The 16,621-nt window shown below is 35.8% G+C and overlaps 1 protein-coding gene across 1 annotated transcript in view; it reads left to right on the top strand.

Moving 5' to 3' along the window:
• The window catches only part of LOC138708961 (homeotic protein empty spiracles-like), a 242,943-nt gene that overhangs the window by 161,444 nt on the left and 64,878 nt on the right, over nucleotides 1-16,621 (top strand). Inside the window, exon 2 of the mRNA XM_069839366.1 lies at nucleotides 13,052-13,224. Within this exon, the coding sequence (XP_069695467.1) occupies nucleotides 13,052-13,224 (173 nt within the window). The remainder of the gene's footprint in view (nucleotides 1-13,051; nucleotides 13,225-16,621) is intronic.

The raw sequence follows: 16,621 nt of genomic DNA, 5'->3' as shown, positions 1-16,621 counted from the left end.
TTTGGAAATACGTACTGTCGGGATAATAGGGAGAGGGTTAAGACGATTACTTACGTATTTGTTGACATTAACTTCGACGGTCAACATGGACACGGAGCATTTTATTTGTGCTGTGGAATGTTACCGTACGCAACCGATGATAACAAATACCCTGCGTACGACTTGCCGGCGCAAAACACAGTTCGAAAGAGGTTATGGTAGCACACAGACCGTACAGACCGCCATCTGTTGCTGCGACGTTCAAGTTATACCGTATACGTTCTCAAGTTCAGATTGAAGAACGCCTTAAATAATAGGCAACTTCTCTGACATATAAGCTGAAACTCGCTTCAAATCGGTGACCCAACAACAGTGACGTCATGACACACTTTGAAATGAACACCCAGTATAATGTTATAAGGAAAAAATATAACATTTTTTGTCTATTTCGCATGATTTATGTAACTACAAACTAAATATTCTTTAAATGATTATTGGTATGAATTTATTATTTACCCCGCTGATTTATGAACATTTAAGTAATGTAATTAATTTCAGAAGGTTATTCTTTGAGACATTTCAAATAAAAAAAGTTTAATACAATTTTGCTCGTTTTTGTTTCCTTTCCGAGATAAAAATTGTTTTATATGAATCATTTCATAACATGTTTTGGTAAATTCATTGATTTAAACCCCAATAATACAGGGGGACAAAATCTGTGTTGCAACACAAAGCAAACTTTGTGATCGCCGTGAAATCAGGGTATCCCCCCCAACCAACCGTAGGTATCAGTAATATATTTCTTGTTCCCCCCACCTTGCCAATTTGTTATTATGCAGACTGCATCAATATTGCTCCTCACATTTCGCCTGCCTCTGCCCAATATGCTCACTGAATTTAAGAGAGCAGTTTATTATGATAAATGATTGAAATAATTTTGGTTTTGCTTTTTAAATGTGAAGAAATTTGATCCGAACAAATGTAACTTTTCGTTCTGAAAAAGGAATTTTACAATGTTACATTTGTTCTGATAAAAATTTCTGCACATTTAAAGGACAAAACTAAAATTTTTTAATCATTTACTATAGTAATACACGGCTCTCTTAAATTCCGTAAGCATACTGTGAATTAAATCAATGACTTTCCCAAAACACGCTGTGAAATATTTCGTATAAAATACAGTAATTTTTTACCTCGAAAAGGAAGCAAAAATGAGCAAAATTGTATTTAACTTTTTTGTCTGAAATATCTCAAAGAATAATCTCCTCAAATTAATGACATTACTTAGGGTCACCGTGTAGGGGAGAGTCGGGTAGTATCGGACAGCGGGTAATATCGGACAGTGAGTTTCTTTCATCTACCACACGATGATAGTACCTGATTGACATGGTTACGTTTCTGTGATGTCGCATAGAGAAACGTAACCATGTCATTCAGGTACTACCATATGGTGGTACATGAAAGAAACGCACTGTCCGATACTAACCGATGTCCGATACTACCCGACTCTCCCCTATAGGCCAATTATATTAAATTATTTCTAAGATCCCGAAGTTCAAAATTTAAAAACCTACCAAATACTCTTGCAATTATTGCATATTTAAAATAAGAATGTCAATCCCTACATATTCATTAATATAGGCTACCAATTAAATTAAATTTCCTATAAAGTAGGCACGAAAACTGAGTAAGAACTTACATTTAATGCTGGGAATGAAAGCAAAATCACTTTCGTTGTTTAAAATAAACCGTAATTAGGTGTATAAATTAATAACCAATATTTGGATGAGCTTCTGAATTGAGAAACTGCATTCTTTGCCACTCAACGTGGTTTTGAATCGTGATAAACTTTCAAAGTAACACTATGTTATTGTGATGTACCTCGGATGTTAACGTTTCACAAATATAAAAAAAGTCTTTTGATATAATGGAAGGTACATCTTCCAAAACGTCTCTGATTTTTTTTTTCTGTTGGTATCAAAATTTTTAAGAATATGTCAGTTCTTTGGAGATTATTAATGAATTTTCCAAAGGAAAAAATATCAAATTCCCGATCCAAACGGAAAACTTGATTAATTTCACTCATTTAATAAAAATTCCACTTTATACAGGGTGTTTCAGAAATACTTTGACAAACTTGAGGGCATGTTCCTCACCCCAAAACAAGAAAAAAATGTTCATATAAACATATGACCGAAAATCCTTAATTTTTAGTTATTAATGAAAGAACATATTGAAACATCTGATAGATATTGTCAGCTTGGTAACAAGTGTTGCAACTTTAATCAATTCAGAAATTCATAACAAATGTTCAAAATTTCTCCTCTTGCTTCCTCACACGCATGCAAGCCTTGGCAACACACAGCCATGTAGGATACAATGAGTGCATCAGCAGACTTGTATCGATAACATCATTCGATTATCTAACAAAATGAATATTATTATCGGTTACGAACTTAAGTTGTTGGATTGTACCTCGAAACACGTTGAACATAAACTTTCATTGTTATGAGTTTTTGAATTGATTAAATTTGTAACACTTGCTACCAAGCTGATAATATCTAACAGATGTTTCATTATGTACTTTTATTAAGAACTAAAAAAAAAAAAAAAATACTAAGTATTTTCGGACATATGTTTATATGAACATTTTTTCCTGTTTTGGTGTGAGGAACACGCCCCCGAGATTTGTCAAAGTATTTCTGAAACACTCTGTATATTGATCGTTGGTAAATTAAAGCTTTACATTTACACGTTCGACACTTCTAGCATTCAATTTCTATTCCAACAGTCGCGACGTTCAGTTTTAAGGAGGAAGTTTTTATGAAAAATCAATCAAAATTGTGGATGTCACAAAAGTGTCTCAATAGAGGTCACTAATCTAAATCACGAGGTCTGTTAGGACCCGTTTCATAGTGTCTGTCTGAAAAGTTAACGTTATTGCTAAGAGAAAAAGACAGAATTTATGCTGAATGCATTCTCTTGTTTCTGCTAAAAATTCGCACCCTTACTTAAACTTAAGCATTATACGATGTAAGAGTAATGGAACGGAGAAAAATTCTCTCCGGCGCCGGTATTTGAACCTCGGTTTTCAGCTCTACGTGCTGATGCTTTATCCGCTAAGCCACACCGAATACCACCCCGGTGTCGGACAGAATCGTCTCAGATTAAGCTCCAACTCTTGGGTTCCGTCTAGTGGCCGCCCTCTGCACTACGTCATAGATGTCTATGAACGTAGGACCGAAGTCCACACATGTGCTGAGGTGCACTCGTTATGAGTGACTACTTGGCCGGGATCCGACGGAATAAGCGCCGTCTTAAATCACGAAGTGATTTACGCATATCATATATATTATTTTAATGTACCTTACGATGTAAGAGTAATGGAACGGAGAAAAATTCTCTCCGGCGCCGGGATTTGAACCCGGGTTTTCAGCTCTACGTGCTGATGCTTTATCCACTAAGCCACACCGGATACCACCCCGGCGTCGGAAAGAATCGTCTCAGATTAAGCTCCAACTCTTGGGTTCCCTCTAGTGGCCGCCCTCTGCACTACGTCATAGATGTCTATGAACGTAGGACCGAAGTCCACACATGTGCTGAGGTGCACTCGTTATGAGTGACTACTCTTACATCGTATGATGACGCAGAATATCTGCATGGAAATATCATATGTAGTTCGGTACATTAAAATAATATATATTATGCATTATAGCCTGCCTCACTGAACTGTTGTTTCTGTTAGCGAACTATTCTCATGGTTCATTTACTGAAGGTGGAAGGATGAAACGATGACATCTTAAAATAATACATGAAGTATATAGTTGTACGTTTCCTATATAAACTTATAAATAACATAAACCTGTCTACAGCGGAAATTAATTGCAGTGCCGTGGGACTCCCTTACAGACAAGTTTTACTGTATTTCTTTTACTTACATAACTCCAAATATAGTCTTCGACGTGAAGGCCGAATCATACTGCCATATGAAGACTTGAAGTAGAGTTCAGGTTAAATCGAATAAGATTGTGTATGTCTGTTCTTGTCCAGCTGTTGTTGTTCCATGTTGTCTCAGTTTGAGAGACAATATTGTATCGCACATCACGGGAGTTCCACTAAGAAGTGAATTCCAGGAAAGGTCAGAGAATGAACCTGCAAAAAAAAAAAAAAAAAAAAAAAAAAAAGGCTGTAAACATTTATAAATACATTTATTTTTTTTTAACATTAAATATTAAAAACTCGGTGCAATATAACGGCGAGCCAAATGTTTGTAGAAATTCAAATTTCGGTATAACTTGGTGTGTACCTTTAAACGGTAATTTAATAACTCTGTATACATCTAGAGGTCATCTGGCATAAATGGAATTGTTGATAGCAGAATAGTAACTACTTGGCGAGATGAGTCCGAGGATGGGATTACCTGATATTCGGCTTACAGTTGGGGAAAACCACGGGAAAGAAAGAACAGGGGTTTCGAAACTCTCCCGAGCCTCACATAAATAGGAAAACGCTCTACCGCATAAGCTACGCCGGTGGCCAACTTAGTTGGCGCATAGAAACATGGGAGAACAGACGTTGGAAGGCCGATGAAGAGATAGAGAGAGACATGGGGCCGGAACAGGAGAAATCTCCTAATCCATGAAGAGATGATGATGATGATGATGATGATGATAATGATGATGATGATGATGATGATCTAAGAAGAAAATAAAGCGTTTTCGAGCTCATGTCCATATAACACATTTTCATCCTCTACATGTGAGGAATGTTTCCATAAAATTTTGACACAAGTTGCTTTTTTGTTACACCCTGTATAATTATATGCGGTATAGACCTGTAGAGTAGCGTCTGACCGCGAAACCAGGTGGCCCGGGTTCGAATCCCGGTCAGGACAAGTTACCTAGTTGAGGTTTTTACGGGGTTTTCCCTCAACCCAATCAGAGCAAATGCAATGTAACTTTCAGTGCTGGGCCTCGGACTCATTTCACCGACATTATAACCTCCATTTCATTCGGACGCTAAATAACCTAAGATGTTGATACAGCGTCGTAAAATAACCCAAAAAATTGTATGCGTCAATAGTAACAGTTTTATGCATGCTGTATGCTTGTGTTGTTGCTTAGTCAACTCTCCGAAGACAGGTTGGAATCTCGTAAGTGACGCCATTATAAGTCAGACGTTTATTACACTCATGAGGCAACTAAGTCAGGAGATATTTGCGTGTAGTGGCTAATTCCCTTCCCTCTCCATTGCATTTATCGCTGACTAGTAACATATTTAACTAATGAAAATTATAAACAAAATTGTTCTTCCTCTGACACATATCGTGAAGTGAAATGTAGCCTACTGCCTGATTATAGATGTATGTACAGTTCCAGAAAAAAAATGGCTCGAATCTTGACGAGAGTCCATGTGTATACAGGCAACAAGTTTCACACGACTATCCACAAATAGCATATATTCAGGCGCTCTTGTTTACCGCACATGCGCAATGCGTTGTAGCTGGAATTTGGTAAAATAAGGCGGGCTATTTTTTTTCTAGAACTGCAGATATGAGCCAGAACCTCAATATACAAATCGGTTGTGATTTAGGGGAGAGTAGGGTAGTATCGGACATCGGGTAATATCGGACAGGGCGTTTCTTTCATCTACCACCGTACTGTAGTACCTGAATGACATGGTTATGTTTCTGTATGCGACATCACAGAAACGTAACCATGTCATTCCGGTACTATCATCTGGTGGTAGATGAAAGAAACTCACAGTCCGATATTACCCGATGTCAAATACTACCCAACTCTCCCCCATAAAGAATGTATATCATCGATCATAGTACATTTTCTGACATCACTTCGTAAAATACACACAAACACGCAACACAACGCATTTTCATGTAGACTGCTGCATTACCGACCTAATTTTGTATGAATCAGAATATGATTTACTGTATAAGAAAACTTAAATTAACAATTGCGAAAAAAAGTTGATGATATTTTATTGTATTCATGCGTTATAGATATTTCTCACATTGAATTTACGAGTGACATCTGTTGTGAATCAATATTGCCAATCTGTGAATGTAAATTTCCCCCATTACGCGTGTCTTTGCGTGTTTGACTTGAACTGTGTAAATGTTAGCACACAGCCTGCTCAACACTGATTAAACTGGTAACAGCCTGTCAAATAGAAACCCATTCAACTTATAATTTATGGTTTCTAACAATAGCTAATTGAGATGGCTATTCTAACCAACAGATATTGCTAACTCATCGCTCTTTGTTGCCAATAAACATTGACTGCGGGGTAATGTATTGGTTTAATCATCAGTCTGATCCATTATAAACGTTCATTTATTAATCAAAGATGAGATTCCGATATTTTACTGTGTTGGTATGTAGGCCTAGTTACACGCTATTTTGAGAGACCGATGCACAGTTAGAGGTGCAAAAGGGACCTAACTCCGGTAGACAGTTTTTCTCGTCATAAATAAAATTATGTCATTGCAATAATACCTTTCATATTTCTGTTCCGATATGTGTTTTGAACGTATCTATGTTTATATTAATGTGTACAGAATTAGTTACGTAAAAGAAAGTAACTAGGGTCTAGTCTATAATAAGTAATCATTTCCCAATTAGAAACGTACACCTACATATAAATATAGGATACATACAGTATTTTACAAACATACTGTACATAGGCCTACATACATACATACATACATACATACCGTCGACGCTGATATAACCTCGGCACTTTCGAGTGTCGTTAAACAAACTATAAATTATTATTTATTTAAATACATGTATAGGCTACATACATACGAGTACATACATACATACATACATACATACATACATACATACATGCATGCATACAGGCGGCTTGGGTAGCGCAATCTGTGCTCGAGGTTGCGGGTTCAATGCCAGGTCGATGGCATTTAAGTGTGCTTAAATGCGACAGGCTCATGTCAGTAGATTTACTAGCATGTAAAAGAACTCCTGCGGGACAAAATTCCGGCACACCGGCGACGCTCATATAACCTCGGCAGTTTCGAGTGTCGTTAAATAAACTATAAATTATTATTTATTTAAATACATATATAGGCTACATACATACATACATACATACATACATACATACATACATACATACATACATACATACATACATACATACATACATACATACATACATACATACATACATACATACATACATACATACATACATACATACATACATACATACATACATTTTGAAGTGATCCTTTCGTATGAATAAAATTGTAGAATGATAATTTTAACAAGTTTTCTTTTAATAAATTATTCAATTTAGGCCTGTACAAGGAGCAGATATTAATTCTATCGTGTAAAAAAATGGATATATTGAAATGCAGTGAAGACAGTAAATACGAAAATTTTATGTATGTAGGCCTATATAACATGGTTTGAACGGACTAAATTCTCTTGGTACTGTAAGCATAAAGCACATTGATACTGTAAGAAGTGGAAAATAGACTAGAATACTACAACAGCTCTAATGTCTAACGATGATGCTTATTGTGTTTGTGATTGTGGTTGTGGTGGTGGTGGTGGTGACACAGAACTATTCTGTTGAGGTTTGTAGTAAGCCTTCGTTGTACCGGAATTAGACTATCAAATCAGAATACATGATGTTGGACCTCCTAAAATCCACGGCCCCTATGACGTCGTGAGACGCAGTTGTTTTACAAAATAGTGTCACGCCCTCTGGGAGTCAAAGTCCTAACAGGATGTCCATATCAAGTTAGGATCTCAGGGCACAGCAGTCCAGGTCCAAAAATTGTCCAGTTCTGTCTTCAATACTCGATCGACGGTATGTTACCATGAATTTAGGAGTCGTTAAGCAATATTTATTTAAATCAGAATCATCATTAACCAACCAACAGCCCTAGGCCTATATATATTTTTAGTTAATAAATCAATAAAAATACAGGTACATTAATCAGCTACTCTATCTAACAAATGGAATATAAACATATAGCTACACAATTAGACCCGAATAAATATATTAATAATTAAGAATTGGAGAGAAACATGTGTTAAATCATCAGCCTTCCACTGAGGGTAACTACAAGAATTTTGAATACAGAACAGAATGTTTTTTTTTTCTTTTTTAAGTCGTTAGTTACGGTAATTATAAAAAAAACTAAATTTTGAATTTGGGATTCACTTGATGCCAAAATATCATTATGATAAAATTATATTTCTTGAAATGCCCTCAAGGTCTTCGTTTTCGCCTGTAATTTTTTTATTTGTAATCTAGGTGTATGATTATAGTTATTCTAGGTATTGTTTTATAAAATCTTACAGAGTGTCATACCAATTAGTTTTGATTTTTTTCATTTTTTTTTTGTCAAACACAAGCTCTACTTTCAGTTCAGTTTATGATCTCCACGCTGATGCTAAAAAATTCTTGCAGAAGATGTAAGATTTCTCAAAGTTCTGTCAATAATGCATGACATTATTTCATTTTCTTTGTTTTATTATAATCATATAATCACATAATCTGAAGCAAGAAGTCACGACAAAATATACGTATAATTACCTCACCTATAATTTCTGGTGTTTTAAGTGTCGTTAAATTTTAAATGGTGTTGGAGGATATGAGGTTGTAATGCGTTTTGTATTCCAACTTTGTGGCTTGTGTAGGCTATATATCCCCATTTTCAAAATTATTATCCTGCAGGTGAACCTAAAGGGAAGGGGGAGTGATAGGGAATTCCTACTCCCGATGATTTCGCAAATACATCTTAGTTTTATAGCTTATTTTTATCATTGTAGATATGGTTTTTTTATTGTATAATATTTTTATTTTATTTGATTTTTGGTTACTAAGGATACGATTGAGGCTTTCCTTCGTAAATAAAACAAAAAATTACACTGCTCGAGTGTCTTCTGTCTATGGAAAAACAATAACACATAATTAATTATTCAATTTCCGCTTCATTACCCTCTACTCTACCTAGACTCGGCAAGGTGCGTCATAACTTCCATTACAGTATACTGGTGTATGCAGATAACACTAATTTATTATTAGGTAGCGCTCGTCGTTTATTCTCTTGCAAGTAGTTTATACAACACTCGACAGATAACAGCACATGTACGCTTTGGCATTTTTGGCATCTAGCGGTGACTTACTGAACTTCGTGTTACGCTAAAAATGTTATATTTTTTCACCAACTGTACTTCAAACAAAGACGTATTCACGTCGAAAAATTCAAGAGAGCCGCTTATATTAGCAGATGTCCCGAAGCCCTCCCCTGATATTCCATGGACAAACAGTATCCCACATGCGGGAGTGTGTACAGATAATAAATTCTATCCTTTGCAGGTTGTTTATCAATCACCGTCGTGTAAAGAATTTAAATACTTCGGATGACAGGAAAACAAAATTTTGGAAATAATACGAGTAAGTGGAAGTGAAAGTGATGCTTCTCCTACGCTTCGAGCATGCGCAGTGGAAAATTTCTTATGTGCGGTAATAATCCTGTTCCTTGTATGCTACAAGTTGTAGAATCTTGGTACACTTTTTCGGAAAAATGAATTTCAAGATGATTACAAACTCCCAACTGTTCACTTTCTTGAAAAATACGTCTTACAGGCTTTTCTCTTCCCGCCGGGAAGTAGAATGACGAATGCTTAGTATGTATTAGCGTTCAAAAGAGAAGGAAATTTTCTCAGTTGTAAATTTACAGATATTATTCGAAGTATCTATATATATAATTTGAACTAGTAATGGAAATTACGAGAAAACGGCTGAACGGATTTTAATAAATGATCCCTCATTTTGAAGCTTGGAATTCAAAGTTTTTCAGAAAAATAGTAGTTTTCAGTGAAATGTCAATTTTTCAACATAATTTTCCTAAATTTCCAAAATCCATCTGTCGTCAGTTTTGAGAACTAGCTAAACTAGCTAATTGCATTTCAGAATAAAACAAAACACACACTACAGTAAACAATATTACACGAAGGCCATGATCTGCAAGAATGCTGACATATTTAGAGCTCAAATTAATTTGGTTATTAAAAACTTAACTTACTAAAAATAATTTACGGGTTCGATTCTGTGGTGTATAATTTCTGGGTACAGCTGTATATTGGATATTAAAAACTACCAAACTTGAGGTTGTTTGATGGCATTATTACCATTAAAAATGAAATATTATTGTAGTTTGTGCCATAATGTGACTATTTTTCATTAATTATACATATTAATGCTATATTGATGATATGAAAGTGAAACGTTTTGGGGTTATTTAAGTAGATGTAGAGAATAACAAATTAGATTTTCATTTCTATATTTTACTGAGTGGCGGCTATATAGTATATATAGCCTATATGTTACTGAAAGCTATAAAACTTACGTAAGATAATAATATTATTAAAAATCAAATATTTTTATAGTTATTAATCAAGTGGGGTTGGGTCTTTTTCATATATTTAATGGCGGTGTGGTGTAGATATTTATATGCGTAGTTCTCTTCAGTATTGGCTCGAGAGAGAGTATCTTTCATTATTATGGAAGCAAATAACTTTCAGAATGTCTGGTATTCTTCATTGAAAATAAATCTGAAAAATGTTTATTTGAACGTCTAATGAACTGAGTTTCCAGCATTTGCTGCACAAGCCACTAGTTATTTTTAAAAGCATTTTAACGGGAGACTTAATAAGAGCTTGAAACGTTCTTGAATTACTATGAAGCAGAGCTGTACTATTAACCGTGATCTGGACACGAATTCCCGAGATGTGATGATAAATTCACTCCGTCGTTATTCCTCTCCATGACTTTCGCCTTTACCTCATGATACGAGTATCTTAATATCTCATCTTAATTTGGTACTAGTCTGTAGTGTTATTAATGTGCTATAGCAACCATAGCGCCTCTAAGATTTTATTTGGAGATAGGACACTCTGGCATTGACAAATATTAATTAAGTGTCTCTCTGGTATAACTTACCTGACATGTCTTGTCATAGAAATTTTAAATTCCTAAGTGCCAAGTCATCTAAACTCATGTGGTAGTTAGTGCTTATAATTGTTAATGAACTAACATCAAACTTAATTAATGGACATTTCAGGCTGTTAAAATATGAGAAGGATAAATTGTATCTGTGAGATGAATCAAACACAACCACCTGTCAGTGCCTGCAGACTGGATGTTGCGTGGCAGGACGAAGACAATGTATCAATCTTCTCTGTCTTCCTCGTTTCATGATTGCAATGATTATCTAATTAATGAGATTAAAATGATCTTTGATAAGTATATCGCAAACTTTATTCAAATATGGTGGTCGTAAGATGATTAATTAACTCTCTATTCAATCCCGTGAGAAAGCGATGACTGACAGCACATGTTAAAATATCTGTCAGAATTCAAACAGCTGTATTGTAACTTAATAATAATAATAATAATAATAATAATAATAATAATAATAATAATAATAATAATAATAAATCTCCGGGTGCTTTAAAAGCCATTTGCAAATAAGTAAGTAACTAAGTAAGTAGTAGTTTTTTTATTTTAGTAGGTTATTTTACGATGTTTTATCAATCATTTTAGGTTATTTAATATCTGAATGAGGTGAAGGTGATGATAACGGTGAAATGAGTCCAGGGTCCAGCACCGAAAGTTACCCAGCATTTGCTCATATTGGGTTGAGGGAAAACCCCGGAAAAACCTCAACCAGGTAATTTTCCCCTACCGGGAATCGAACCTGGGCCACCTGGTCTCGCGGCCAGACGCGCTAACCGTTACTCCACAGGTGTGGACAATTAGTTACTTATGGTTTTTAATGAACCCGGAGGTTCGTTGCGTCCTCACATAAGCCCGCCATCGGTCCCTATCCTAAGCAAGATTAATCCATCTCTACAATCATATCCCACCTCCCTCAAATCCATTTTAATATTATTCTTCCATCTACATCTCGGCCTTCTCAAAGATCTTTTTCCCTCCGGTCTCCTAACACTCTGTATGCACTTCTGGATACGCCCATACGTGCTACATGCCCTGCCCTCCTCAAACGTCTGGATTTAATGTTCATAATTATGTCTTGTGAAGAATACAATGCGTGCAGTTATGCGTTGTGTAACTTTCTCCATTCTACTTTTACTTCACCCCTCTTAGCCTCAAATATTTTCCTAAGCATCTTACTCTCAAACACCCTTAACATCTGTTGCTCTCTCAAAGTGAAAGTCCAAGATTCACAACCATACAGAACAACCGGTAATATAACTGTTTTATAAATTCTAGCTTTTTTGAGAGCAGACTGGATGATAAAAGCTTCTCAACCGAATAATAAAGGTATTTCCCATATTTGAAGGGTTCAGAACCATAATGGGCCAAGCGCCATTTACTAAAACCATAGAAAACAAGGGTTAAAATGAAGTTATTACCATAATTCAATGGAAACATATAGCAAGTAATATAAAGTATACACATTAAAACTAAATGGTACATCAATCTTCATTAAACTATGGTATTCACTTAACTTTAACCCTTGCTTTCTCCGTTTTCAATAAATGAAGCTTGGCCCACTATGGCTCTGAACCCTTCATTTATTCTGCATTTAATTTCCTCCCGAAAGTCATTTATATTTGTTACTGTTGCTCCAAGATATTTGAATTTTCCACCTTTTCAAAGGGTAAATTTCTAATTTTTATATTTCCATTTCGTACTATGTTCTGATCTGTTCTAGGGAATTCAGAAATGCATACAGAGTGTTAGCTGGAAGGCCTGACGGAAAAAAATCTTTGGGTAGGTCGAGACGTAGATAGAAGGATAATATTAAAATAGATTTGAGAGAAGTGGCATATGATAGTAGAGAGTGGATTAGTCTTACTCAGGATAGGGACCGATGGCGGGCTTATGTGAGTGCGGTAGTGAATCTTTGGGTTCTCTAAAAGCCATTTGTAAGTAAGTAGCCCTAAGTAATATTGTTTGTCGTAAATTCTCTATACATTTTTTGCTGGAGAAAGTAAAGAATCATTGGGAGTTCATTCATATTCATGGTAATCTCTCATTGTTGCAGGTCCAGATATTCCGGGCTTCCTGTTGCAGCCATTTCGGAAACCAAAGCGAATCCGAACGGCGTTCAGTCCCAGTCAACTGCTGAAGCTTGAACACGCGTTCGAGAAGAACCACTACGTAGTAGGTGCCGAGAGGAAACAGCTGGCGCAGTCCCTCAGCCTCACGGAAACTCAGGTACGTACCTGTTGTAGTTAAATAATGCTACCACCCTATAGAACTTGGAGTTACCAGTGACGTCACGACTGCCTCCGGAAAACGGAGAGTGTGCTGTCCTTGTTTGGGTTGTATCTCAAAATATTCTACAGTAACTTAATGTCACAAAAGTTCTCAGACCTCGATTAAAATTTATTAGAAATATTTCGTGAATAAAATAAAAATGTAAATAATATAAGCTATCCCTAAAATTCGCTCACAAAATGTTAAAAACTGCATAACTTATTTATGAATGAATAACTTATTCAGACATTGTGAAATTAAAATATATGATGATCGATTACTGCAATATAGAAATTGGATGTTACTGAGTAATTCCCTAGATTATACTGCGTGTTCAGTTCAAAATGTGTCATGGCTCGCTGTATGTCGTCATGTGGCTAGCCGATGAGCCTAGAGAATTCAATCTGCCTACACTCCAGCAGACCCGTATTACCTAAATTCGAGAGAAGTTGCCTAGCAAGTACGGCGTTCATTCTGAAGTACGCAGAGTCCGTGGATACCCACAGACTCTGGAAGTACGAGTATGTACCGATACGTGCGGTAACGCCGGTAGTGGCAGGAATGTGAATTGTTTGGAAACACGTACTGAGGTGAGTTTTTTTTCTTACTGTCGGGATATGGCGAGAGGGTTAAGACGATTACTTACGTATTTGTTGACATTAACTTGGACTGTCAATATGGACACGGAGCATTTGATTTGTGTTGTGGAATGTTGCGGTATGCAACGGATGATAACAAATACCCTGTGTGCGACTTGCCCGCGCAAAACACAGTTCGAAAGAGGTTATGGTAGCACACAGACCGTACAGACCGCCATCTGTTACTACGACGTTCAAGTTATACCGTACACGTTCTCAAGTTCAGATTGAACGCCTTGATTAATAGGCAACTTCTCTGACATAAAATCTGAAACTCGCTTCAAATCGCTGACTCACAACAGTGACGTTATGACACACTTTGAAATGAACACCCAGTATATACCCGATTGCTCTGTGTTATAGGCTTTGACGGCAACAACTTATGTCAGATTTACTATGCTGCCATCTAGTTGTTACATAAGAAGTCACGTCATAACTCTCATTTTTTTTTGTTTTATTTATTTATTTGATGGTGTCAATAAAGACACATGTAATTACAAGTTCCAGGTCATGTGGACCCTTGCCTTAACCAGAATATTGCTTATAACATGAGTACGTAAATGAAGTGTGACCATCTTCTCCATCAGAAACGGAGACTGGTAAGCTGGATGTGTAGGTAAACTTTCAGAGTCAATGGTTTTTGCAGAAAAGTTAACATTACTTGATTTTTCACTGAATGCTATGTGTAATTATGGTTTAATAAGTGGATTAGGATGTGTTTGTAGTTTCTGAAGATAATTTTTACGTAAGTGCTGCACGTAGTCACTGAATAAAATGATTTCGAGGCCACTGTAGAGTTTTGCGTTAGTAATGTAAAAATCAGCTCCTCTGATGGTTCTGCACACAGCTCTTTGGATGGCATTTGAATTGCATTAGCGACTGTACTGCCATCTCGTGTTCGTTTACGGCGGACGGGTGGCGATCCTGGCGGTTGTTCTCTTCAAAGTGCAACCGATTTCGACATAGGAATAAGCATTATGTGATCTGGGGTAATGCCAATTGAGAAAAGCGAAATACAGGTTTAACAATTTTAATTATATGTAGGCTACTGCGCTTTTCTCTTGTCATTATAACAGAAATATATTTTCATTATCTGCTGAAATCATAATTTAATTTAAATATTTTATAATATAATTACAAATAACCTGATTAATACATTAATTAAATGAACAATTGTTATGAAGGAGTGCCATTTCGTTTAGATACAATGGACATTGAATTAGAAGATGAATATGTACATGTGAAAGTAGGATTTCGCACTTTATTTAGTACAATGGATTCATGCTCATCGAGTTATGGGAAACAGTTGGCGATACTGACTAAACAAAAGAACGACCATGCGATAAACCGATAAATCGAGCTGCAAAAATTATCGCGATGTATGACTGTGATTGTTGGAATTTAGAATTTCATTACACTTCATTGGTCGAAAATGAAATGACGTCATATAAACGAAATAGTCGATATAATTTTTAATTACATAATGGGAAAGCCGCCACGATGGTCTAGTACAGGCATGTCTACTGATGCCCATACTGGGAAGCGCGCGCTTTAGAGCTCTGGAGAGCTTGAGCGCTTTACAGCGGAAAGGAAAGAGACAGACGAGAGAGGCAGTATATACCGCTTGGTCGAGCTGTATACAGGGATGGCCAGCATTGATTCAATGAATAAAGGAAGAGAACTTATTAAAATTGTATCCATGTTAATTTTTAGATTTGTCTGAGAAGTATAAGTGCATTAAAAAATTTTAGTTTCAATTTTAATGCTCATTTTTCACGGGTTTCATTTTTATTTGAAAGTAGTATTTTCTCAACCTTTTACAGAAAGGTGAAATTTTCAGATAAGTACCGGTATATTTGTTTAGTAGCCTTAAAGGTACTGAAACAATGTTTTCGTAAATCTAATCGTAAATATGTATTACTGAAGATACGTATTGAAAATTTTGAAAATATTCCCATGGAAAATGTTTGTAAGGAAATGAAGTAATAGAGCAACTACTGTTACATCATAAACAAAGATATGTGCCCATGTGTTGTAAAAACGTCATATCTAGCTATAGCTTCAGCAGATTTCGAGAAAATAATTTAAAATTCTGATAATAGGAAGTTCCGCACCAATATCACCTTAAAAGCATAATGCGATAAGGGTTTTGTTATATAATATTAGTTACAGTTGAAACACTATCTAGGTAACTTTGCTTTGCGCTGTAATATTGTTTTGATTAGTTTAATGATTACTTTTATAAGGCTAAAGATACCATCAATATCAATTCCAACTTACCATGTCGTACTTAATCTCTTTCTTGGTATGTCACTTTCTTTATGAATGATGTTTCATTCACTTAATATAGTATAGTTTTACTACTATGAAATTTATGTGAATATTCCTTCTTAACTCTTTAATATGTTATTAACTGCAATATTAAGAAACTGGTGTTAGTGCTTTGTTTTACGGACAATATAGATAATATCTAACAGCAAATAGCCATATAAAATAACGACATAACATTTCACGTTTCGTTTGAAGTTTCTACATCACTGTTTTCTTAATCCAACAGGCTACTTATTTATATACACAATCTTGCCTCCTTCCATACCTAGCGCTTGATGCCCGCGCATGACGTCAAGGTCAGAAAAGTGCACTTGCTTTGACATCACTGATCTAGTAGCTAGAGCGCTGGACTTATAATCCTGTGGAGCCGTGTTCGATCTCAGCTA

The sequence above is a fragment of the Periplaneta americana genome, chromosome 11 (genome assembly GCF_040183065.1).
Source record: "Periplaneta americana isolate PAMFEO1 chromosome 11, P.americana_PAMFEO1_priV1, whole genome shotgun sequence".
Taxonomy (NCBI): domain Eukaryota; kingdom Metazoa; phylum Arthropoda; class Insecta; order Blattodea; family Blattidae; genus Periplaneta; species Periplaneta americana.
This window is presented reverse-complemented; position numbering and strand designations above follow the sequence as displayed.